Source organism: Somniosus microcephalus, chromosome 6, assembly GCF_052327205.1.
Source record: "Somniosus microcephalus isolate GS21.2 chromosome 6, FLI_Smic_1.0, whole genome shotgun sequence".
NCBI lineage: Eukaryota > Metazoa > Chordata > Chondrichthyes > Squaliformes > Somniosidae > Somniosus > Somniosus microcephalus.
Window position 1 is genome coordinate 77,653,342 of NC_140992.1, and position 27,634 is coordinate 77,680,975.

General features: G+C 45.2%; 1 protein-coding gene across 1 annotated transcript; it reads right to left on the reverse strand.

Moving 5' to 3' along the window:
• Nucleotides 1-1,272: 1,272 nt before the first annotated feature.
• Nucleotides 1,273-26,625, reverse strand: otol1b (otolin 1b). Its single transcript, XM_085989448.1, has 4 exons — nucleotides 26,262-26,625; nucleotides 14,571-14,660; nucleotides 14,255-14,326; nucleotides 1,273-2,362 (listed from the first exon to the last, which is right to left on the reverse strand). The coding sequence occupies exons 1-4, from the start codon at nucleotides 26,623-26,625 to the stop codon at nucleotides 1,479-1,481; spliced, it is 1,410 nt and encodes a 469-aa protein (XP_085845574.1). The 3' UTR covers nucleotides 1,273-1,478.
• Nucleotides 26,626-27,634: the final 1,009 nt, after the last annotated feature.

The window sequence follows — 27,634 nt, forward strand, 5'->3', positions numbered from 1 at the left end:
TGTTCTGTCACAGCTTCCTTGGGAAATCATAAAAGACAATTATAGTGTCCAGTATACCCTGTCTGTGCCTGTTTTTGGATTGCAAATTAGACTGAATACAGTTCCATCTGAATTCCTCTTAATTTTGGCCCTCTTAACTTTCCAGTCAGGTCTGAAGAAGCAGATGGGAGCTTTATCATCTTATTCAAAAAGGAGAGTAGAAGGCCCTTGCCCCATACTGTAGCCTGTGGATGTGATGGACTGCTCAGGCAGGAAATCATTTAAAGGGCAAGATTTGGAAGCTAAGGAGTAGAAATTCGATTTGAGCAGTAGCACAAAACAGGCAGTATCGGATCGGGCGCCCGTTATACGCAACGTCTGATATTCAGTTCCACTGCAGTCAATGCAGCTGAACATCAGACGATGTGCATAACGGGCGACGGATCCGATACCACTTGTTCTGCACCACCGCCTGAGACAAATTTCTATACTAAGTGTTTTTTGGTCATACTTTTATAGTGGCTTGGACTATAGTATGTGCATAGGATGCAGTTTTAGCTTCCTTTATCATATGAGCAACTAGGGATCCTTCAGATTTGTGTCTAACTTCTAAACCAAATAACCTTGTTGAACAGATCTTCCTCTTTATGCATTTTCATTGGTGCGAAGGCATTCGCTACTGCATGAACTACAAATTCACTGTTCCATAAAACCATACAAAGATGTTCAGAGCTTCTTTTGTATAAGCTCACCTTTGTAGCATAAAACTGGTATTGTGTATCGGGTGACTGCTCTAGAAACCGCTCAATTTTCTTTTCCATTGATTTCAATGAACATCAGTTTTACGTTTTTGCAGTGAGTTGAAAATTTCCCCCAGAGTCTCGTCAGTGAGAAACACATGAAGAATAAAGATTTCAACAACCCAAAGGCTTTAATATGGTTAGTGGCAGGTATTGGGTCATACTCTTTCAAATAGAAATTGAATTTGTTAAAAGCTAGTGTTAATAAAGTGCATCGTGAAACAAAGCATTTATCATTACGCACAATGTATTGTCCACACAGTCCTCAAGAAATCTGCCTAGATGGTTCCATATACCAACATTATAGCATTAGCACTATACTACTTTATTATTTTAACATAGTTTCTTCACACCAAATATAGGTTAAGATCAAGACTAAAAATGTACCTGATCTTTGTTAAGTTTTCAAAAGAGTAACAGAATATTTAACAGTACAAAATTGCAATAAAGAAAACCAAGTAAATGCCATATTGTCACGGACTTTATTGGTTTAATGAACTAATGTCATGTACTCAGTACAATGTCAAGTTTACTTAAAACAAAAATCAACAAAATTAAGTTCACTTTTTATGATTATTTCAAATATTGGCTATTTCATTTATTGACCCAGCATGGACTAGATCTAAAACCAACAGTACATTCAAAAGGGGTTCCAGGATGGTTACAAAATGACAGAATTGTATATATATCTTAAAAAGCCTAATCTGGATACAAAAGAAACCCTGTAAATGTACTATCATCATCATTGCTGGCAAAAATCCCATTCCAGTCTCGAGTTATCATCAACCAGATTTCATCATTGGGTTTTAATTTAAGAATAACCATGCCAGATGCCTGATCTATATCTTGACCAAAAATTGCATCTCTACTCTTCAGGGTCCGAGTACCATTTTTTACCAGACTAACTCGTATAGGTCTACTTCTCACAGTCAAATGGTACGAAAACAGATAAACACCTCCAATACTGCAGCGGAATTTTCCAGTTTCTGGATTGTACACATTTTGGTCATTGTAGAACATTTTTTCAAACTTTATTGGGGTACCAACTGGAGGGAAGGACTTATTAGGCAATAATCCCACACTAAATGCAGATGGTGTGACCTTTGTATCTTCACCTTTGTTTCCTGGTAAACCCCTTAGTCCACGACTACCCCTTCGCCCACGCAGACCTCTACTACCATCTCTTCCTTTTGGTCCTACTATGCCTTTAGGTCCCTGTAGTCCTCGATCCCCCTTGTCTCCTCTTTGTCCTTCATTACCCTTTTCCCCACTCAATCCATCATTTCCTTTCATACCATCATTCCCTGACTCCCCTTTTTCTCCTTTGTCACCTTTTTCTCCTTCTGCCCCCAAATCTCCACGATCACCCTTCTCACCAATGTCCCTACATTCTCCTTTTTCTCCTACATCTCCTCTCTCACCTTTCTCACCTTTTTCTCCAGTTAACCCCATTTTGCCTACATCCCCCTGCTCCCCCTTTTCTCCTTTGGTGCCATTTTCACAGGGACCTCCCTTATCTCCTTTATCTCCTTTAAATCCTGGAAAACCAATGTTCCCTTTATTGCCTTTTGCTCCTTGCTCACCTGAAAAACAACACAACAGAAGTTAAGCATATTTTCTGACTATTCACAATTTATTAGCATATGATATGATAATAATGATCATTCAGAAACACACCAAGTAGAATAATTTTACCTTAATTATAAACAAAAATGAAATGCATTTACTGTTAGACTAAGCACATAATTTAAGTTGATGTAAAGGAGCAATTATTTAATTACATGTCTTGTCTTGTATATTTATTCACATTAATACACTCTAATTTAATTTTTCTTATTTACTTTATATGTATGTGATACAAAAAGGGTGAACAATGCTGTGCATTTGTATACATGTCAAAAATTGCATTTGAGGTCTGTGAAATTTAATTAAGTGGAAAAAATTCAGACAGAAGATACAGCAATCAAACTATAGATAGGATCCTGAGGTAATATTAGGCAGAAAGGAGCAATTAAATGAAAATTAGCGATATAAAATAAGCTTACACCAAACCAAATTTTGTTGTTAAAATGTTCTTTATTACAATAGTGTTTGAACAATGTTAAACAAGTTAGTTTCCTTTACTTTGCTTAAGGTGGCTTTTTGCCAAATAAACTTTGCAGCCTTTTTTTGGCTGTTGTTTAGTCTTCAGTTTCTTGAGTTTTGAGTTTTCCTAAAGGAATCTCTAGAATGTATGGAAAGTACCATTGCATATTGTTAGCCTTTCTAGTTTAATATGTCATTTTGCCCTACTCACCGTGCAAACCTTCCAAATCTTTGAAAACTTCTATTATTGATGCTAAAAAAATCTTTAGGTTCATCATTTTAGAGCATTTGTAGGTTAGCAGGGCACTTACAGCTTAAGCAAAGTTAATCAATGAGATAGTCTCCATAGACATTAACTATGCTCATACGATCTCAAAAGAAATGTATAGTCTGCTAAATTGCCCTGTAATCCTAAATGTTCTAAAGAAAGATAATTGCACATTTCATCTAGTATCTTTCAATCCCCTTTGGTTACTCTTTTTATGCTTCAAAATTAGCATCTTGAATAAGGAGTCCTGCACAATTGCTATCCCCTTTCATGATGCCAGTGAAGCAGAACTTAATGTTGTTGAATTTTGTGTTTCTGGGTGGGATCTGAGTCTAACACAGAGGGGTCGATTTTCATTGACCCGTGGAGTCAGGATTGGAGGCATGCGGGGGGTTAAAGTCCCGAATTCGGGGGTCCCGACACCATCCCGCCCCCAACCCATCTCCATGTAAGTTTCAAAGGAGGCAGGTACCCGCCCCGCACAGAGACCCGCCTACCCGAGGTGGGAAGGGATTAGTGCCAATTAACTGCCTGTTAACGGGTAGTTAACAGGCAGTTTTTAGCCTAATCCCTATTTTAAAGCTTGAAGTGTGGGATTCCCGATGGCTCCAAACCACGCCAAGTTAGAGGACTTGGGCCGTCGGGTTGAAGGACTTGGAGGGGTCGAGATGTCGGTGTTCAGGTGAGTGATGGGAGCATGAGTGCAAAGGTAAGTGTGTTTGGTGTGTCTAAAGTGTGTAAAGAAGTTTAAATTACCTGTACTTACCTTTTCAGCCTTCCTTCCTCTAGGTTTCGGGAGTCCATCATCTAACTGGCACAGAAAGCTAAATGGCTGCGATCTGTCAAAAGTGACAGCCTGCAGCTTTCTGTGCCGGTGAGATTTCTAACTGAGTCTGTGTAGAAGGACTCAGGTTAGAAGTAAGACTGTCAGTGTTTGACAGCTTCAAACAGCTGTGAAACACTGATATTTCATCTGTCAAAACATCTTGACAGATGAAATTTCAGTCTGTGACGTCACCTGTTGCCGGGTGGCCCTTAATTGGCCTGCTGAGCCCGCTAGGTGGGCTCAACAAGGTCAATCAAGTTTAAATCGTGTGGATTGGCCGCATCTCAATGGAGGCGGGACTACAACCTCGAAAGTTGTAGTCCCGCCTCCTTCCCGACATCTGAATGAAAATCACCCCCAGAATGTTTGCTTTCAGGATTCCTCTAACCAGTAAATGTAGTTTTCTCAGTGTAATGGCATATTGAATTGTAATTCACTTCCACTTGTATTTCTCCATTGTGTTCCAAAGTTAGATTCTAGAACACCTTTTTTGAAAGTTTAAAAGGTTTTGTTAGGAGACTAGCTGCTCTTTACAGAAGGAACGGATTCTTGTATAATATGAGTTTATCGTCAAATCAAGTTTTGCTGCACACAGTTGCATGAATACTGTGACTTCATTCAACTCACTTCAGTTACTTATATCAGTAGCTGAATTTAGGTGATTTTCTTCATCCTTTAAGTATACTAACCTGTATAGATTAATGAAGTTAAATAATTAAAGTTAATTACTTAAATACGTATGTGGAAGCCAAATAAGACACTCATTCTACCAAGAACATCATCACTACACGTACATTTTTTGAAATGCATCACTGTTCACATAAACCATCAACAAATATATCCTTACATAAATAAAGTAGTTTGAACCTATGTAGTGTTAGAATCTAAAGACAGACGTTGTGATACAGTGTTTGAAGCTCTAGAAGTGGTGCTTTCACTCCTCTTTACTGATAAACTAATTCTTATAAAACTATTAAGCGTCCCTTAAATTTTGTTAAATACTACTCCAAGAGTTGTGATATATGTGATGTTTTTTATGCTGACTCCTAAACCATGCATTGACTGATCTTACACATGAAGCCAAAAGCATCACTGAGGATTTGTTTGATACTCAAATGGAGTAAAAGTCAAGAATAAAATACTGGAAAGATGATGTGCCCCACTATCTTGCTGAAGTCATCCTGCCAGTGTTGTGTTCCTAACATTTTCTCCATGTGATGTGATGGGTAGACTTTTTGACTGATGCAATAAATAAATTCAATCGGCTCCTAATGGGATTCTCATCATTATCAGGGAGCCCACGTGGGAGAGGGTTATACAATGGCTGTGGCAAGTTACGCAGATCCCTGTCATAGTGTACCAGGATCAGCAGCCTCAGAAAAACAGTGGGAGGTATTCAAAGAAGTATTAAATATAATATAATACCAAGGCAAACCCCTAAAGAGCAATACTTCCACTGGTACAGTCACGCAACCATGGTCAACATGTGAGGTAAGATGCAATATAACGCTAAAGACTTACACAAATGCCAAGAAAAGTGGTAATCGAGAAAACTGGGAGAAATATAGAAAATAATAAAGGGATGCAAAGAAAACAGTGACTTGACTTGTTAAGTGCCATAAATTAATCAATTTGTAACAGCAGTTCCAAGCAGGACAACAGAAATAGAACACAGAAGGCAGCATGAGCAGCTGGGATTCATCTTTTTTAATAAAAGCAGGAAAGAGAAAAGTCTGTTCATGGGATCAGCTAGGCAGAAGCAGAGTTAGCTGGTGCACATTGTGGATCACAGGAAGACAGAAGGAGCATCGCACGGGAAGCATTCCAAGAAAGGGAACAGACACAGAAAGTGAGAAAAGTGAGGGCAGGAATAGAAACTATAAAGGGAACAGCAGAAGTGAGTCCAGGAGAATAAGTAACTAAGAAAGTGTACGAATTATATTCAGAAAGTAGAATCAACCAAGGAGTGTGGAGACCTTAATAACTAAGAAAGTGCAAGAGAGAGTACAGGGAGACATTAGCTGGGAGAAAATGTTGAGTAGGAACCAAAAAGGGAATCGAGAAGGCTGAGTGAGGCACAAGCCAGTGTGAGGAACCCACCGAGCGGCTGCGATTTTGTCTACTTCGGTAGGTCCATGCGGGCAACATCCGTGGCATGTGGGGACCTTGCATCTGTCTCAATCCCGGCCTCCAACAAGATTTTACGTTACTAGGGCTTCTAAAACCCGCCCTGCGCGGTTCCCGGCCAATTAATAGGAAGCGGGTCTGATGACGTCATTTGATGACGCGTCGTCAGCCGGTTTCCTTAAGGGGGCCATGTCCAAATTGATTTTGACAGTGTGCTATCAGTGTTCTGCAGCATTGAGGTGCATGGCTGCACCCAAGCTCTCCCATGACTCCCTCCATATGCTTATGGAGGGAATCACAGCATGCAGGGAGGTTCTCCTCCCTTCCCATGGGTGGAAGAGACCTCCCCAGGAGACCAACGCAGACTTGTTGCACATTGCACAGGAGGGCACAGACAGGGATGTCGTCAGGAGGACCAGCCTGCAGTGGCGCAAACCTTTCAATGATGTCAATAGATCACGAAATGTTACTACCAAGCCACACTCAACCTCATCCTGCAGTGCCACTCATCACATCCCCATCACTCTGCCCCTACCCCTTTCTTTACTCACACCAACTTACCTTACACCTCCACCCATCCCTCTCTATCTACATTATCACTTCCCCATCTCACTAGCCACCCCTCACCTCACCCTCATCCTACTGCAAGCATACCAACTAACAACACACAAGGGTAGGCACTTGGGTGATTTAGCCAATGTTCATGTGAAGTTTCTGATAATGTGCTGTCAAACATTGAAATCTTTATTTTGAACACTTTGCATTCTTGGACAGCTTTGTGTGCACCTTTGGAAGTGACTTAGTGAGCTGCAGTGAATGGTGAGACTCTGGGCTGGATTTTGTCAATGGGGACGTGATGGAGGCAGGACTCCCACTTTTTGGGTTGCAGTCCCGCCTCCATCAATTTGTGGCCAACCCACGCGATGTTCCCTTGATTGACCTTGTTGAGCCCACCCAATTAAGGGACACCCGGTTACAGGTGATGTCAGGGATTGACATTTCATCTGTCAAGAGCTTTTGACAGATGAAATATCAGTGTTTGACAGCTCTGTGAAGCTGTCAAACACTGACAATCTGACTTCTAACTTGAGTCCTTCTCCACAGACTCAGTTAGAAATCTCTCCAGAACAGAAAGTAGAATGCTGCAACTTTTGACAGCTCACGGCCATTCTGCTTTCTGTGCCGGTGAGATGAGGGACTCCCGAGACCTGAAGGAAGGAAGCCTGCATTAGTAAGTAAAGGTAATTAAACTTCTTTAAACACTTTACACACACCAAACACACTTACCTCTGCACTCATGCACCCATCACTCACCTGAACACCGGACATCTCAAACCCTCCAAGCCCTTCAGCCCGATGTTCCGCCTTGCTAACTTGGCGTGGTTTGGAGCCGTCGGGCAGCCCACACTTCAGGGCTAAAAATAGGGATTAGGCTTAAAAATGCCTGTTAATTACCTGTCAACAGGCAGTTAATTGGCACTAATCCCCTTCCCGCCTCGGGGAGGTGGCTCCCAGCACAGGTCGGATACCCGCCTCCTGGGAAATTGGCATGGAGGTGGGTTGGGGGGCGGGAAGGGTTCATGCCCCCCGATTCTGCAATTTTCCCCCCACTCCTGCCTCCAAACCCGCCTCCACGGGACTTTGAAATTCAAGCCCATAAGGTCCCCCCCCCTTCCAATAGTGATGAATGTGAAAGGAATGGCTTGGACATTGTAGGGATGCTTTATGGTGCTGGTGTGAAGTGGTGTCAACCAGGTGCGTCATCTGGCAGCCAGGGTGTACAGTGTCAAGTGAAGCAAATCTGGACATGGTGAGGCCATCGCTGGCGTCCTGGGCAGCAATGTGCATGGGTGATGATGCCCTATGTCCAGTGCAGCATCAGTTGATTGCGGAGAAGTTTGGTGTGGATGTTGGTGCTGCTGGTGTGCCTGGTGATGTTGGTGTTGGGGCTGATTGTGTTGCGATTCTGAGGACCAAGGTGAGATTTTTTCCAAGGGCACTGATGCTGATGGAATAGATGGCAGGTGAGGTTGAGATGAGAGAAGTAAACTGTCAATGTTGAGATAGGTTGTTCCAAGGAGGTGACAGTGGATAGAGAGATTACTCCAAACACTTCAAAAGTGCATAAAGCTCAAAAGTGGTTTCCAAATCATTAATGCTCCAGCTTCGAAGATTGGGAAGTGAACAGCTGAGTGACAGAAATCGTGCCATTCATGTAGAAATTACTTATGAAATATACTGGGCGGCCTGCTGGTGGCACTGTCCAGGGAGAGTGTAAATACTCGGGCACGGGCCCAGCTTGCTCAGGGACATTTTGTAAACAGAAACTAGTGAAGGATAACTAGACTTCCATGTTGTGAAACAGTCGATTAAAGCCTTGTTTAATATTCAGACCAAGTGCCTAGTAGTTTTCTTACGTCAATTTAATCGACTGTTTGCTGCTCCATGCTCTGAGTGGTTTTGGAAACAGACGACTACGACTCAAACGGTAGAAGGGAACCAGAGGTAGTAATCAATCCATCATGGAGAAACTACTCCGACCTGCCCGTCTTGACCTGGATCCGAATTCACCTACAACGGCTAAGGTATGGAAACACTGGTATCGTACCTTAAGCAACTTCCTCAGGGTGTGTGGTGAGAATGTTCCTGATAAGTTAGAGATACTTGCCAATTATGTATCCCCTCATGTGTTTGACTTTATCGAAGACTGTGTAGACTATGACTCCACTATCCAAATACTACAGCAACTATATGTTAAGGCCCCAAATGAAATTTTTGCTCGGCATCTACTGGCCACAACTCGACAACAACCCGGGGTATCACTTGCCGAATTCCTTCAAAAGCTTCGCAGGCTCAGCAAGGATTGTAATCTCAAAGCTGTCTCAGCTGAGCAGTACCAGGAGGAGTTAATTCATGATTCCTTTATTAACAGAATTGCATCTCCTTTCATATGCCAGCTAATCTGTTGGAGAATAAAACCCTCAACTTACAAGCTGCCTATGACCAGGCATGTTCTCTGGACTTAGCAAAAAAAATGCAGCTGCCTATGACCAGGCATGTTCTCTGGAATTAGGAAAAAAATACAGATGCCTATCTTTTACCGTGTGCACGGACTGCTGCTATCACTTTTGGTGACTCCTCCAATGGGCCTCGGGCAGAAGCCCTCACTGATGACTACTCTATCCTAGCCGATGATGACCCTACCCTAGAAGCCCTCACTGATGACAACCCTGCTCTAGCGGTATCTTGGCAATCTGGAAGGAAGAGTTTCTTCTGTGAAGGTGCATTCCACTATAGGAAATTTTGTCCTGCTCGTAACGCAACCTGCATTCATTGCAGTAAGAAAGGTCACTTTTCTAAGGTATACCGGTCCAGAGCCCCTGTTAGTTTCGCAGCTGCTATCTATAAAACTGCTCCTCCCCCAAGAGCCACTACTAAGGTTACAGCTGCTATCTATAAAACTGCTCCTCCCCCAAGAGCCACTACTAAGGTTACAACTGTCAAGGGTAAAACTACTCCTCCTCCCGTCATAGCTGTTTTTCCCCAAAGCCTGTCCCATGCAGCCACGAAGGATTTGGTAAATGGACACATTTTGAGTGCACTAATCGACTAATGCAGCTCTGACAGCTTCATCAGTGAGCAGGCTGTCAGTAAGCTAAAACTGCGTATTTACCCCTCGGACAGGGAAATTGCAATGGCTCTGACGACACTGACCACCAACTCTTCCGGCTTTTGTTTTGTCGACCTTATTCTCAATGGCCGCACTTATTCCTCCACCCGGCTCGGGGTGCTCAAAAACCTATGCAGTGATGTGCTCCTGGGACAGGATTTCCAGAAACAACACAAAAGACTCACTTTTGAGTTTGGAGGGTCAAAACCGGAGCTTTCTATTTCCAAAGTACCATTTTGTGCATGTTCGGCGGCTTTGGTCGACGAGCCCTCCTTGTTTGCCAATCTTTCCCCCCAATGTAAGCCCAAAGTCACTAAATCACAACATTTCAGCCAAGATGATCTATCCTTTATCGAGGCAGAGATCTCTCGCCTTCTAGCTGACGGTATCATTGAGCCATGTTCATCTTCCTGGCGGGCTCAAGTTGTCATTGTTAAAAATCCTCTAAAGCAACACAAGAAACATCTTTGCATTGATTACTCGCAAACTATTAACCAGTATACCGACCTGGATGCCTACCCACTACCACGCATCGATGACATGGTCAATAACCTTGCCAATTACAAGGTATTTTCAACTTTTGACTTAGAGTGCATACCATCAAGTACCGTTAAAGGACTCTGACAAAGAGTATACGGCCTTTGAGGCCAATGGTCGGCTTTACCAGTTTTGTCGCCTTCCATTTGGGGTCACCAATGGGGTGGCTGTCTTCCAATGGGCAATGGCTAGCCTAGTCAAACAGGAGAACTTAACGGACACTTTTCCATATCTGGATAATATCACCATTGCTGGTCATGACTAGAAGGAGCATGATGCCAACCTCCAGAAATTTCTTGACGTTCTCCGTCATCGCAACTTAACCTTAAATGAGTCCAAATCTGTGAAATCAGTACCATCAGTCAACATCCTTGGCTACTGGGTGGGCAATGGTGTCATCAAACTGGATCCAGAGCGACTTCGTCCACTTCAGGAGCTCCCTCCTCCTACAAATCTCGGCTCTCTTCGTCGGGCACTCGGCAGGTTCGCCTATTATGCGAAGTGGATACCCCACTTTTCCGACAAGTACCAGCCCCTGCTTCATGCAAAGTCATTTCCGTTGAAGGCAACGGCTATTTCAGCTTTCGGCCTCCTCAAGCAACAACTGGAAAAAGCCACGCTTTGTTCCATCGATGAAAATCTCCCTTTCGTAGTCGAGTGCGATGCATCGGCTGTGGCGATCTCCACTACCTTGAATCAAGGTGGTCGACCCATTGTATTTCTGTCCAGAACTTTGCAGGGTAGCGAGCTCCATTATCCTCCTGTCGAGAAGGAGGCTATGGCTATCATCGAAACAGTACGTAAATGGAGTCATTTTCTCGCTTGTCGCCATTTCACGCTTATAACCGATCAGCGCTCCATGGCCTTTATGCTGGATAACCGGAAACGCACTAAGATCAAGAATAACAAAATACAGCTCTGGAGGATGGAATTGGCCGCCTTTGGCTACACCATACATTATCGACCCGGCAAAGAGAATGTGGCCCCGGATACCCTCACGCGTGCATTCTGCTCTTCCATGTCAACTTGGACTCTTGCGGATCTTCATACTGACTTATGCCATCCTGGTGTTACCCGTATGTTACACTTTGTGCGATCTAAAAATCTCCCCATTTTCTACGGAAGACTTGAGAAGAATATGCTCCACTTGTAGAATTTGCGCGGAATTAAAACCGCAATTCTTCTGTCCGTCGGATGGCTCGCTCATACACGCTACACAGCCTATGCAGCGACTCAGCATTGACTTTAAGGGGCCACTGCCTTCCTCAACCTGAAACACCTACTTGCTTACTATGGTGGACGAATATTCACCCTTTCCCTTTGCTTTCCCCTGTCCCAATATGCTTACTTCCACAGTGATCAAATGCCTCAATCAGGTCTTTTCCCTTTGCGGTACGGCCAATTTCATCCACTCTGATTGGGGTCCCTCCTTCATGTCAAGTGAACTCAAAAGTTATCATTCCCAACGGGGAATTGCCACAAGTAGAACGACACCATATCATCCTATTGGAAACAGACAGGTTGAGAGATACAACGCTATCATTTGGAACGCTGTTCGTCTTGCACTGAGGTCACACAACCTATCAGACCAGCAGTGGGAAACTATGCTCCCTGATGCATTGCATTCCATCAGGTCTCTTCTTTCTACATCCACCAACGCTACTCCTCATGAACGATTCTTCGGGTTCCAGCGTCACTCCACTCATGGGACGTCCCTACCATCATGGTTGGCAGCTCCTGGCCCCGTGCTGCTCCGAAGATTCGTCCGATCCTTTTAGAGTGATCCCCTCGTTGATGAAGTGGAACTGACGGATGTCAATCCACGTACACATGCGTGCACATACTCCGGGATCTGGCTCCCTGCCCAACCGGTCCCACGGACCCAATCGATGGTGGCACCCGTATCAATGACGCCAATACCCTGCGCTCCTCTGAGGATGATGCCCTACCCGGGACGTCAAGGGATCTGCCAGCTATTCCACCGGATCAACCCGGGGAACAGAGCGCTCCCCGTGGGATGGCTACCCGAAGCCAGGACGCCGGTCAGTCACCGACTACTGGGTAGGGTAAAGCCAGCTCTGCACCTGTGGGGACCCGCACCCGGCGCCACGATCTCCCCAGTCCCCCTCAGGTTGATCAAGGTGACACGGACTCTGCCAGCCCGCCAGTACGAACTAAGCGACCCAGGGACCAAAACACGGTCCGAGGAGATGTGCCTTCCGGCCACCAACAGATATCCAAATGCACCCGGAGCCACGATCTCCCCAGTCCCCCTCAGGTTGATCAAAGCAACATGGACTCTGCCAGCCCGCTGGTACGAACTAAGCGACCCAGGGACCAAAACATGGTCCGAGGAAACGATCCTTCCGGCCACCAACAGATATCCAAACGCACCCAGAGCCACGATCTCCCCAGTCTCCCTCAGGTTAATCAAAGCGACACGGACTCTGCCAGCCTGCTGGTATGAACCAAGTGACCCAGGGACCAAAACACAGTCCGAGGAGACGTGCCTTCTGGCCACCGATGGAGATCCAAACGACTGCATCTATTCTCAGTCCAACTAATTTGGTAGAAAGAAGCCACCGGACTTCCAATCTTTCAGGTGGGAAGAATGACATAAATCATGCCATTCATGTAGAAATGACTTATGAAATATACTGGGCGGCCTGCTGGTGGCGCTGTCCAGGGAGAGTATAAATACTTGGGTATGGGCCCAGCTTGCTCAGGGACATTTTGTAAACAGGAACTAGTGAAGGATAACTAGACTTCCATGTTGTGAAACAGTCGATTAAAGCCTTGTTTAATATTCAGACCAAGTGCCTAGTAGTTTTCTTATGTCACTGTGAAATGGTAGGTTTTAGACCACTTTTGCAGCTTTCACCTATTCACAGCAATTCGCAGTCATTGAGAACACGACATACTTACCTGACATGATAGCCGCTCTCCGGGAACCTCGTTGAAAACCTGGTAAAATGGTAAGTACATGGGAAAATGGTTCTTAACTACGTTTTAATAACCTTTTATCTATCTAAATTGGCTGATCCGCCGCTTGCTGTCGGGTCTGTTCAGGGATGACAGACCCGACACTTGGGAAACTGACAAGGAGGTGGGTTTACAGTGGGATACCGGCCCGCTGTCAATCTTTGTGATTTTGACAGCGGACCCGCCTCCAAACCCGCACTCTGAGCGGCGGCAAAATTCAGCCCAGAGTCTCAGTAAGGAGTGCAGGGTGAGAGCCTGGGAATGAGATTGAGAGCAGGCAACAGTTTACCTGTATGGACATCGGCTGAGCTTGAAACAAACATAGCTGAGGTTGAAAAGCAGAGCCAAACAAGGACACAGCTGAGAAGAGTGCCTGCAGAAAGCTCCGGGTGCAGGACTGAGTGTCACAGAGATCCCCAAAAGTCTGAGCTCTGAGGGCTGAAAATTCAAATCTACTGTTCATTGCAAGATTCTTCACCAGTAGGTATTTAACTATATTAACAGCCATTGGCCCAGCACAGCGAACCAGCCTGCGAAGGTTACAGTTTGGGGGAAATGCCAGAAAATGGAACCACGGATAAATAAACAGACACCAAATGAACAAAATTAAACTTGTAAGCTTGTTTATCTTGCTGCTGTACTATTGATTGCTTTCAATTATAAGATTCTTAATTGTGAATTGAATGTTTTGCTTGAGATTAGGAGCTGATGAAGGTTCAACATTATTCATAAAAATGTTCATTTGGCAATGGCAAAATGTAAATAAATAACAAGACAAATATAGTAAATAACCTTTTTACAGATCAACTGTGCTGCCGTATATAACAATCAAAATGCCTCTAATTAAAATATTTTATGTTCACTGATATTATTTGATATTTGCATCCTAATGCTGCATATTATTAGACTATATAAGTTGGCCTTGTGATTGGATCCATTAAAAATCCTGTTACATGTAAGTAACATCTACCTTACCATACCTTTTTCCCCTGGTTTTCCAATAAATCCTGGAAGTCCATCAAATCCATCTAGACCACGGTCCCCTTTTGGTCCTGAACAGCAACAATGACTTGTGTTAAAACATATACATCAAGTATCAAGTTTTAGAAAATTTAATTTGTCTTTATAAATTGGACCATGTAACAAAAGTGCAACAATATTATAAGAGAAAATAGCTTTAAAAAAATCCTTTACTATTTGTCAATATGAAACATTCATTAATATTGATTCCCTCTTTAAACTATATTGTGTTTGAATGGTCAAATCATGTACCTAGGAAACATATATCTAGCTTACCTCTTTCTCCGGCACTGCCCTTTATACCAGCTAGTCCTGGGGACCCAGGTAGACCTGCTATCCCCTGATCTCCTTTTTCACCTGGGAGCCCTATAAATAATAAATATTGAATCATCATGTGATTAAATTAACGTTCAAAATATCTCTACGCTATCTGTAAACAGACTAAGCAGGGAATTTTATCAAGCTATACCATAACAAATTAATGACAAATATGATCATCAGATGACAGTGTTGGATGAGACCTGCTCCCTGCTCCCTTGTATATGACCTTACACCATTTTAGTGAGTTCAACATTGGAAGGATCCTTAGTGAATGATAATTAGGAGCCTGAGAGAAGGAAAATGGCTGGAATTATCGGTAACATTGGACCGTTTGATGAGAATGTCGAACAATGGAGCTCATACACAGAACGATTTGAATACTTCACACAAGCAAATGACATTGGAGGGAACAAAGTAGTACCTACATTGTTAAGTGTGATGGGACCAAAGACTTTCAATCTTTTGCATACTTTAGTGCATCCAGATAAACCAGGGACTAAACAATATAGCGAAATTGTGGAGATACTAAAAGGGCATTTTTCACCCAAACCCCTAGTCATAGCTGAGAGGTTTAGGTTCCACAGGCATAACCAGGAAGAAGGAGAAACAGTGACCATGTTTGTAGCTGCACTAAAAAGACTATCAGAGCACTGTGAGTTTAATGACGTGCTAAATGATACTATAAGAGACAGGCTAGTGTGTGGTATGAGAACTGAAGCCATACAGAAGAGACTATTAATGGAGAGTAATCTGACTCTACAAAAGGCCATTGAAATCAGTATTTCCATGGAATTGGCAGCTAAGGAAGCTCAACAGTTGGGTGCAACAGAAAAAGTGCACAAAGTAAGAACAGAGAGCCAAGGGCCATGCTTCCGTTGTGGCAAAACGGGGCATCTTGCGTCTGCATGCTGGTGTGTGGACATGGATTTCCACAGCTGTGGTAAAAAGGGACATATTCAGCGCGCATGCAGAAATAAAAAGGACACAGAGAAAACGTCAAAAACGGAAGGCAGAAAAAAACATTCAGACAAAAGACAAAGAAGCATGTCCGCTCTGTAGAACAGGACAAAACAGAGGCAAGTGACACTTCAGAGGAGGAAATATCACTGAACGTGCTGACTGCAGCTGGGGATTCACATGGCTACTGGGTCTCACCCTTGCGAGAGGGGCAGCCTGTGCGAATGCAGATCGATACCGGGGCAGCAGTATCTCTTATGTCAGAGACAGTCTACAAAAAGACATTAAAGCACCTTCCACTTCAGCCAGCTAACCTAGCATTAAGGACATATACCGGTGAAAGAGTAACCGTGAGAGGTATCACTGAGGTCACAGTTCAGTTGAATGGACAAACTAGGAAGTTACCACTCTACGTAGTTAAAGGAGACTACCCCTCCCTGCTGGGACATTCGTGGATGGAGGGAATAAAATTAGACTGGTCATCAGTCTACATGATGTCACACAATGATCCAGGCTTACCCGCCATCTTAAAGAAACATGCAGAAGTCTTTAATGGAGAACTGGGTAGCATGAAAGATATTACTGTGAAGCTTCGTATTAAGCAGGATAGCAAACCCAAGTTCATGAAGGCACGACCCATACCTTATGCCATCAGACCAAAAGTCGAGGCTGACTTAGAAGCCCTAGTTGAAAGCGGAGTACTAGAACCAGTCAGCGTGAGTGAATGGGCAACACCCATCATACCAGTGCTCAAGAAAGGGGGTGGAGTTAGGATATGTGGAGATTTTAAAGTAACTGTTAACACTGTATTGTCAGTGGAGCAATATCCGCTCCCCCATATTGATGATTTGTTTGCGGGACTTGCTGGGGGCCAGAAGTTTAGCACAATCGACCTCTGTCAAGCCTACCTGCAAATGTGTGTGGATGAACAGTCACGAGAAATGCTGACTATTGTGACGCACAAGGGCCTATTTAGGTATCGTCGACTTCCTTTCGGAATTACATCAGCTCCAGCGCTTTTCCAACGTGCTATGGACCAGATCCTTAGTGGATTGCCTGGAGTCCAGTGCTACTTAGATGATATCTTAGTTACTGGGTGTGATGACCAAGACCATCTGCGTAACTTGGACGCAATGCTACAGAAACTGAGGGATTGCAGACTCAGAGTTCGCAGGGATAAATGCGATTTTTTTCAGGCATCAGTTGAGTACCTCGGTCATGTGATCGATGCCACAGGCCTTCACAAGGCACCATCCAAGACCAAGGCAATCGTGGATGCCCCAGCACCTGAAAATATCAGCCAGCTGTGTTCTTTTCTAGGGTTACTGAACTACTATGGACGGTTCATACCAAACCTAGCCTCGATGCTGAGGCCGCTGCATTGGTTGCTATGTAAAGACAAGAAGTTGGAATGGACTAACAAGTGCCAGGAGGCATTCATGACAGCAAAGGACACGCTCCTGAAGTCAGAGGCTTTGACGCATTTTAACCCTTCATTACCAATACAGTTAGCTTGCGATGCATCGTCATATGGTGTGGGAGCGGTCGTTTCTCATATCATGCCAAACGGAGAAGAGAAGCCGATAGCATTCGCATCTAGGACTTTGAACAGAGCTGAAAATAACTATGCCCAAATAGAACGAGAAGCACTGAGCATTGTTTTTGGCGTTCGCAAGTTTCACCAATAATTGTACGGGAGACAGTTCACCCTACTAACAGATCACCGCCCTCTCACGACCATCTTCGGGCCACATACAGGGATTCCATCACTTGCTGTGAGCAGAATGCAAAGGTGGGCGCTGCTGTTGACTGCACACACATTTGACATTAGATATCGCAAGTCTGACCTGCACGGCAACGCCGACGGTCTTTCCAGGTTGCCGCTGCCTGTCGCCAAGCCTATGACGCATAGCATGGACATCTGCTATTTTAGGCAGGTGGAGAACGCGCCTGTTACTTCGACACAGGTCCGACGAAACACCAGAAATGACCCAGTGATGTCTGCAGTGCTGGACATTATCGTCAGGGGCAAGCTTGACAGCGATGACCCAAACCTGAAACCATGGCCTAGAAATTCAGTTGTTAGCACCAGCTGCTAGCGCCTTAGGAGGAGGGGAAGTGGGGCGCTAAGTGGCTAGCGCCCGGGCACGGCGCGATCTGTGCCTCTTGCGAACTTCACTCAAGATTTAGCGGCGGCGCAAAACCGCAGCGCCCGCTCAGCTGCGCGCGCAGATCCTGACATCATTTCATGGTGCAACGCCCTTGGTGCACCCCGAACCAGAACTTCAGTGGTGTCTCCCTTCTGTACGCCTGCTGCCCCCAGCGACTGGTAGAGGGGAATGGTTCCCAGTCGCTGCGGGGTGCGGGGGGCGCTAATTAAAGGGGACTCCTCCTGCAGTATAAGTGGCAGCCATTTTGTTCCACTCCTTCTTTATGAGAGACGGATATTTGGAGAGAGACAAAGGGAGAGAGCTTTCTGGTTTGACTCAATGCTCGCACAGGTACTTCTGGATTCAGGCCAGAGCTTTGCACTTGGATTTAAATTTCAGTGCCATAGCCTTGATTCGACACATATAATGGGGGCTGCAATGGGTGGAAACGTTGGCTTACTGCATTGCATTCAAAGGGCTCAGAGACGCCGTGAGAGAGTGCCAGTCATGGCCAGACGGAGAAGGGCCAACAGGCGTCGGCACAGGAGGCCTTACCCACCCAGGGTATACCGCCAGCAGTTCTCATATCTGAACATGTCTGAGGAGCAGTGTGTTCGGAGGCTGCGATTCAGAAGGGAGGTGGTCACTGAGATCTGCCACCTGCTTTGCAGAGATCTGCAGCCACAGCTGAGGAGCAGGACGTCTCTGTCGGTGGCAGTGAAGGTGACGGTGGCTCTCAACTTCTATGCCACCAGCTCCTTCCAATCTACTACTGGGGACATTGCCAACATCTCCCAGTTCGCAGTACATTGCTGCATCCGCCAGGTGACCAATGCCCTTTTCAGAAGGAGACGTCAGTTCATCTCCTTCCCCATGACCCTGGACAAGCAGCAAGAGTGTGCAATGGGATTTGCAGTATTCGCAGGCTTCCCCATGGTGCAGGGCGCCATTGACTGCACGCATGTGGCTTTGCAGGTGTCTCTACAGAATGCCGAGGATTACTGCAACCGGAAGGGCTACCATTCGTTCAACGTGCAGTTGGTGTGTGACCACAGGCAGCTCATACTAGCTGTCAATGCCCGCTTTCCAGGCAGCAGCCACGATGCCTTCATCCTGCGCCAGACTTCTGTGGCAGACATGTTCGAAGCCCAGGCTCACCCACGAGGATGGCTTCTGGGGGAAAAAGACTATCCTTTGTGCACCTGGCTGATGACCCTGCTCTGTGCGCCCAGCACCCCTGCTGAAGAGCAATACAATGACAGCCATCAAGCAACCAGGAACATCATTGAGTACAAAATCGGCGTGCTCAAGCAACGGTTCCGCTGTCTGGATCGGGAGCCCTACAGTACTCGCCTGAGCGAGTCTCCCATTTCGTTGTAGTGTGCTGCATGCTGCACAACCTGGCTATCCGCAGGACTCAGCCACTGCCAGCAGACATTGGAGGACCACCAGAGGAGGAGGAGGAGGATGAGGAGCACCAACACTGGAGGGAGGCACAAAGTGCAAGGGCTGTCCGTCGGCGGCTTATTGCAACTCGGTTCTAGGCCCCCTCTCAGGGAATGGCTTGTGCCAATGAAAGAAGATGAATGTAGCCGCTCCGCAAGCCCTCAGCCGGTCAAGGCAACAAATACTTCCAAAAGCAAACATGGACAATGCGATTAAAGAAAATTTTTTACTGTTCAAACTCTGTGCCCTTCCCGCATGACAAACTAATTCAGAGAAACCCCCCAAAAAACAGTCAGAGACATAACTGGCTCTCACAACCTTCAGAAAATGCCAAAAGCGGTTAAACAAAAATGACCATGATCCTCGGCCTTCATATATCAAAAAACACAGCAGTCTCGGCCTTCATATATCAAAAAACCTTCTCGGCCTCATATATAAAAAAAACATTTGGCCACACCTCCTACTTTTTCCCCTGCGAGAGTGATCTGCCTCGCTTCCACGAGTGGCCCCTTCCCGCCCTACAGCTCCTCCTCAATGGGACCCCAGTGTCTGCAGCAAGGCTGGGGGATGGCTGCTAAGGGTCAGATGGTGAGACGGCAGATGCCCTTGGGGGTCGGCCTGGATCAGCTCTGGGCCTGGAGGGGCCAGCTGCTGACTGCTCCAACTCTGTTTGGGCGGCAGCAGTCTGTCCTACGGGTGGTGGCAGCTGCAGTGGAGGAGTGACAGTGTTGGCTGCAGGAATGCTGCCAACCTGCCAGAGCACAGGCACTCCCTGGTCGGCTGATACACTGGCACTCGCACGGGCCAGCACTGCAGCATGCACAGCAATCTGCTGAAGCACAGACTGCTGGGCTACTGCGGCGCAGAGAGGGCCCCGTTGATGCCTGGCCGATCCAGCGAGGGTGGCAGCAGTTAGTGCCTGTGTGGCCCTGGTCTGTGTCTACATCACACCAGCCAGTGAATGCACGGCACGGCTGAGCACTTGGCTGGAAGCCGCCTGTGATGCAGCGAAGTCCTGCTGACTCCTAGCCTGTGCTGCCCCGAATTCCTGTACACTCCTTGCCAGTGACTCTATGGAGTCCGGCATCCTTGCCACTGCAGCCATGAGCTCAGTGTGCCTGCGCTCAGCCTGGGTGCCTATTTCAGCAAGGAGCCGCACCTCCTCTGTACTCACCGTAGCAGGACTCGAGACCAGACTCTCCTTCCGGGGAGAAGGCCGCCGAGCTTCCCCACCCCTCCCGCGTTGCTGCAGACCACTGGGCCCCGGAGCTTCACTCTCCTCAGACCCTTCCCCCCTGCTCCCCTCCAGGGAAGACGTGTCCCCATCATGGCCATGGGCTGCCTCAGCTGAGGGTGTCACAGATGGGCCGGCTTCCTCTTCCTCCTCCTCGATTTCAGAATCCGACACAGTGCCAGCTTGAGGGCCCACCTCCTCACCTGGCAATTCACCATCTGAAAGCAGGGAGGCACAAGAGTTGCTTTAGAGTGAGGACAGGGCGGCAGCGAGGGAGGCATGAGTGCTGCTATGCACTGCATTGGTTCGATAGTGGCAAAGGATGCTGGTGTGAGGCGCAAGTGGAAAGAGAGAGGTCAAAAAGGTGATGACCTTACCATTGGGGCCCAGAACAGGGTCGGCATCTCCACTGGCAACGGGGCCAATCAGCTGGCCTGCCATAATACGCTCCACATGCTGCTCCAGGTCGCTGAGCTGTTTGAGGTCAGGACGGCTTCCCCCGGTCTGTCGCTGCTGCCTGCGGTTGTGGGCCAGCTTGCCCTGCAAGAGAAAGGACGGCCTCTAAGTACAGTGTCAAGCCCTGATCTTGCCTGCACTGCCTCCCATGGTGCAATAGCCCTGACAGTGTGAAGCCCTGACCTTGCCTGCACTGCCTCCCATGGTGGAATAGCCCTGACAGTTTCAAGCCCTGATCTTGCCTGCACTGCCTCCCATGGTGGAATAGCCCGGACAGTGTGTAAAGTGCTGAATGTGCAAGCGATTTTCATGACAGTCTCATAGCTGCTGGATGAGGGCTGGGCATTAGGGCTTTCAGGTCTCTTTGGCCATAAAGTGAGGTGCGCATGCAGGGATGAGGAGGATACTGGAAAGGGTACTCACCCGGGCAACCCGAGTGAGGTCGTTGAACTTTTTTCTGCATTGCACAGGAGTCCTGCCAACCATGCTGTTGGAGGTCACCCTATTTGCCACCTCCCTCCAGGCTTTTCGATACTCGTTGGGCAGCGGCCTCCTGCCACTGTCAGGGAAGAGGACAAGTCACTTGTGCTCCACTGCGCCAACCAGTACCTTCAGGGCACCCTCGCTGAAGTGCTGCACTCACTCCCTAGCCTTCTCCATAGTCGTGGGCGTTGAACTGTTGAAGCAGCTATGTTCAGGCCTTGATTCAGGGCTGCTGTGTGCAGGACGTGGCAGCCAAACAAATCCACCCTCCCCCTTTAAGAGCTGACCGGCACCAGCGCGTCTGCCTTCAATCAGCAACTCGCCACACCTGCGCTGCGCCTGCCCTCGGTGGTAGCGCCCCGGCTCGCCGGCTTAGCGCCTTATGATAGTCGTGCATTGCCTGCTTTAGCGCAGCAGCAACCTCTTGGGCGATGCAACTGAATATTAGCAAAGGTGGCACTAAGTTGCGCCGGGCGCAAAATTTAGCGAACGCCCGGCTGTAGCGCCCCAAACGTGGCTATACTGAATTTCTAGGCCCATATTTCTTAAGGAGAAACGAACTGTCGGTGCAGTCTGGATGTTTGCTGTGGGGGAGGAGAGTGGTTATTCCACCATCGCTACGGAAACCAGTGTTACAGCAACTACACTCCGGACACTGCGGAATGGTTCGTATGAAAGAAGTAGCGAGGAGCTACTTCTGGTGGCCGGGTATGGATGGACAGATTGAGGATAAAGCTAAAACCTGTTCCTCATGTCAAAGAGTTCATAATGTGCCACAGCTTGCACCTCTTCACCCCTGGGACTTTCCAGAGGAAGCATGGCACCGCATTCATGTAGACTTTGCAGGTCCATTCGAGGAGAGAATGTTCCTGGTGGCTGTTGACGCACACTGTAAGTGGCCAGAGGTTGTTATAATGAGGTCCACCACCGCTGAGAAGACCATCGAGAAGTTAGGCGAGGTGTTCAGACGATTTGGATCTCCGATGCAACTTGTCTCAGACAACGGTCCACAGTGGGTGTCACAAGAAATGGCTACATTCTTGCAGGTGAATGGCGTACAACATATCAGCGCTGCACCATACCACCCTGTGACCAATGGTCTAGCTGAGAGGTTTGTTCAGACCATGAAACACTCTCTAAAGGCATCGCAAGGCCAGGGAACGCTTCATCAGCGCCTGAATAGTTTCCTGTTGAGTTACAGGAACACACCACATGCGACCACAAAAGCATCACCTGCCACTCTACTGCTCAAAAGAGATCTACGAACCAACTTAGACCTGCTGAAACCGCCAAAGGTGAAAGACGTGGTACAGTATCAGCAGGACAAGCAGATCAAGCGACGTGAACAACGCTCCAAAGACAGAGTCTTCAGTCCAGGTGAACATGTGTTGGCACGGAACTACAGTGGTGGACCTAAGTGGGTTCCTGCTACTGTCATTGCACAGACTGGTCCAGTATCCTACACTGTACAGACACCCAAGGATATTGTCTGGAAGAGACACACCGATCAGTTTCTACGAAGTGCAGCAACACCCACTGAACCACCAACAGCAGTTTATCTGCCATTGGGTGATGCTGTGGGTCATCCGCCTTCTGCACCGAGAGGCTCACCTTCTGAGGAAGCAGCCGCTTCAGTCCCTATCTCATCAGCAAGGGAGACCTGTATACAGGCACCTCAGCCGCCTACACCTGTGTTGATGTCACCTGTGAGAGACAATGAACTGGAGAGCCAGGTTGACCGCCGTTATCCTACCAGAGAGCGGCGGCCCCCTATACGTTTGAACTTATAGTTCAGAGGCTTACCTTTTATCTGGGGCAGAATAATCCCCATGGGTATAGCCATGGTTGGAGGAAGTCTACCCTCACTTCCAGGTTACTGTGTTTTAAAAAAATTGTGGCTCTATTGGGACATCTAATGTAAGAGGGGAGGAGATGTTGTGTATTTTGAATGTTGTATTTGAATTGTCCCACATAGCTTACTGTAGTTGTGATGTGCAATGCACTATGGGAAATAGAGTGCATTGAGTTGAGAAGATTCTGGAAAGTGATGGCTGTTAACTGAACTCTGTCTCCTGCGTACTCTTTCAATTGTTATACAAGCAAGGTTATTAAACTCTTGAGATTTAACAAAAACCTTATTTTTTCTGCCTTAGAATTAGTGTCTCTAAAGTAGGCACAGCTGTGATAATTTGATTTATGTTGGCATGATCAAGATATTTAGAAGTATATTTAGCCATTTTATTCCAGATAAAACATTAATGTGACAAATTACTGCTGTGCCAAATTGAAATAAATCCTGAACCAACAAATATACTGAACAACCCTCAAATTATTTTATTATTTAAAGAATATACTTTGTGAGTATCTAATATTATGGGTACTCCCGATGACACCAACCCTGTTCTCTGCACATTAGAAACAATTTAGCCAGTGAGCATTGTTAAACTCAGAAAAAAAATACTTAAATTAAAATGTTAGAAATGTTATCACAATTTTTATAGTTTTCTGCACCTATTTTGAATATTTTTACTTTGATTTTAGTTATATAAATCGTGCTGTTTAAATTTAACAGACAAATTCCTAAGAGGATGTACACAATCAATAATAAAATGAGAAACATAACTGATAACTGCTCATTGCTTTGATTTTTCTGGGATATTCTTCCATATTGAACACTAATATGTTGTTCGTTGTGAAAAATGTAAGGATGACATTTTCAATTTGGAATAACTCTTAACTGACTACAAATTGGTTCTTCAGCTGCCTTTACCAGTGGTGTTTAAATGCACTTCCAGTTTCATACTGTTTGAAGATCACAACTTGAGTTTTACAATTTTTTTTACATTTGAAAACACAATTTCTACTTCTACTTAAATACAAGTTTTAAATGTGGATTATATTACTTGTAGCTCATACATTAGACTAGCCAATTTTAAAATACAGTTAAGCAGCTGTATTTCATATTACACTGTAACAAAAAGCTTCTGTTTAAATGGTATAACTGCAGTCACAAATATATAACTGCATGTAGTAGGGCTGGGTTGCAGACTGGTTTAGGATATTGTCATTTATCTCTAGTATCTGTGTTTGCGTCCAACCAAGATTCCAGAAATAAAAATAACTTTTTCTTTGCTTGCTGTAGGAATCCTATATAAAAGGAGTCTGGGCAGATTCAACCTAATTCTCAGTAGATGTAAGTCCACAGTACAAAGTTTACCACAATTCTGTTCTAGGGATGGGCAATAAATGCTGGCCTTGTCAACAATGCCCACATCCCATGAATAAAAAATAAATTAGTACTAAGCTGACAATGTCACTCATGTTTTCTTGATACCGCCAATTCTTATGTGATACCAATATTTTTTGCAGCAGTGTGCAGACAACATGACATTATGGTGCTGGTCACACTTCAAGGAGGGAGGTGACTTTCATAGACACAGAGCTTTTGCACATTGATATTTGAGCATACTAACACACACATACATGTACTCAAGATGTCATGAACTTAAGTGTATTGTTTGACATTCTGGGGTGAGCATCGTTAAAGTTGACATCAGTTGCAGTTACATTGCAGTGACTGTGCTGCTCTATTCACATCAGACCACTAGTTCCAGTGACAGTACATTTTTTGAAATTGGGTCAGTACCTGCAATGCAACACAGTAAAGAGATCAAAAAAGGTGAGTGGTGTCAAGGTGGGAAAATTCTCACTGCAGTAGATGATGCTGTTCTGACACTGAGGAGTGTAAACAAAGATTCATTCTACATCTAACTTGTGCTTTACCAGTCTTGGGAGTGTTTGACACTGCGTGGCAAAGTGGAAAAAGCAGATGTCCTTCATCCTGAGCATAAAAATTCAATCAATTTTAGAAATGGATTTATATTTCCAGTTGCACTTTTGTGTTGCCAAAATGATTGATTAAACAGTCTCATCTTTTATTTTGCATTTAAAAAAATGCTGAATAAAACCATGGATATAAACCAAGAAAATTGTAAATGATCAAGAATGTTGCTCCATTACAAACCTAATAGTAAATATGAATGGAATATTTGTCTCTTAGCAGTGCTTTACAGGGCTAATAGTACAACCTAGGCACAATGGTGCTGGGACCACTGTTCTTTAGGCACCGTGCATGCCTGCAATGCTTTCTGCTGACCTCATTAATTTAAATATATATTTGACACTCTTGGCACTTATGCATAAAGTAATGGGAATGTCACAGGGGCGAAAAGTCCACTATCCAGTGCCAGCAATTCATAAAAGGGCCAAGTGGTTGCCCTTAAGGAGGAATTGTTTAAAAATTGCAAAATGCTCAGGGAGGCACAGAGGCAGCTGGGATCCAACCTTAGAAGCTGCAAGTAAGCTGAATTGTTACAAAACATTCATAAAGATAAATATATTAACATGTCAACAGGAGAACAGCAAAGAACTATAGAAATAGCTGTAGACAAACAAAGCAGCGACTGGCAGCAAATCAATCCCCAAAAAACATGGCCCAAAAGTACTGGAGCAGACTTCCCTACATTATATATTTCATGTGTGTGCTGTGGCTGGACCACTGTTCAGACACTCTACGTGTATTATTGGATAGTTTGATTCAATTTAAGACCATAATGACAATATGCAGGATTTCAGCACCACAGCTGCTTGCTGATTGCTTTATCGGGCACTCTGTGCACTGGATGCTTAGCAGACCTTAGCATCCCATAATTTGGAACACTTGTGACCAAAGCAATGCAGTGCTATTGCCACCAAGGCTTGGATTATTGCCCTCTATATGTTTTCAGATTATTCCTTCAGAGCTACAGCAACTTTTGCAGAAGTTAATGCTAGTGGCCATGTTAATGGTGATATTACATACTGGCTCTAAAAAGGATGCACAGGGTGTACTGTATATTTCTACTATTGTATCAACTTTACCTGCTTCGCCCGGCTCTCCCTGTTTACCCTTCTGTCCTGGTACCGGGGGGCAGCAGTCACAACAGTTAAAAAGAAACTCATCTGAATCAATAGTAAAATTTCCATTATCTTCAAAAGGGGGCACAGTTGGGAAGGTGTCAAATAAACGTAGAGATGTTGACTTCAATGTGGAACTTTCAGATGAAAGACCTGAATTATCAGTACCAAGTTCTTCTTCAGGTACAGTCGAGGTTGGAAATAGAGCTTCTGTAAAATCTTCGTCTTTCTTAAACTCAGCTTTTGGTGGTGGCGTAGATTTTGCTGCTATTTGTGCTATGAAGAGGAACAACAGAAGGAGTTTTGTGTGCCATGGAAGGCTAAACATCCTTGCAGCTGAAAAAGAGGAGTCAATATGTTAACAGTACATGGAAACAAGAGACAAAAGAAATACAAGTTCCATGTCAGGCACCATATTATTTTGCACTTCCGTTTGCATTGTTAAAACTTTTGACGTAAAAAGGTTAGGTATGTACAGAATGTGCAATATGATGTTCAATAGTTCAGTATCATCATGATACCACCCGTGGAGATCTGCAACACATCCATCACCTTTCTGTGACTGATGACAGGTTCAGAGTTTTGGTCACAAATTTGATGGTGCTCAGTACAGATATGTCTATATGGTCATCTTCCAGAACCATCTGAGCCTATTCATAATCAGAATGCATAAAGAAAGCATTCATAAGGAGCCATGTTTAAAAGTGGCCATAATTGAACGATGAACAAAAGTGTAGTTATGCCACCAAAACAAAAATGCTAAGAGAAAAATGACCATATTTTCCACTTTACAAGAGTGATGAAGACCACTTTCACCATGTGCACAAATCCTGGAGCCTGTTACTTTTGCTTTTAAAAATTCTAAAAGGTAATAATCTACCCTGAAGTTCTATTTTCTTTATATATAAACAAATTTCATATTTTATATAAAATAATCTGATACAATCAACCACCATACTATATTTTGTCAAATTGTCTCAGGATCTCTACAAATAAACTTAGGTTACAGTTATACTATGGCAAAGCCACCAAGAGACTCTTGCAGTAATGTATATAATTGCCTTTAACAGGGGCTTGTTACCTTTAAGTGTTTGCTCTGTATAAACAGCGTGGGTTCGGTAAAATGGCGATCCAGCATGATGACGTCATCACGCAGGTCACGTGACGTTCCCAACGGCGGGAAACGCGATGACGTCAGAGGGGAGAGGCGTTCCCTCTCTGTCCTCATGGAACCAGTTGGTGTACAGACCTGTATAGAGTTTCTCCTGCGTTTTTGTTTGTAACTTTTACTAGTGCATTAAACCACGTTTGGTTAACTGCTAGTTTCAGTCTCAGTA

Excerpts from the sequence above, each read along its gene's own strand:
- otol1b (XM_085989448.1), bottom strand. The coding sequence starts at position 26,625 with ATGTTTAGCCTTCCATGGCACACAAAACTCCTTCTGTTGTTCCTCTTC. Across the intron at positions 14,327-14,570 it reads GGGCAGTGCCGGAGAAAGAG|GACCAAAAGGGGACCGTGGT; the intron begins GTAAGCTAGATA and ends GTTGCTGTTCAG. Across the intron at positions 2,363-14,254 it reads TGGAAAACCAGGGGAAAAAG|GTGAGCAAGGAGCAAAAGGC; the intron begins GTATGGTAAGGT and ends GTTGTTTTTCAG.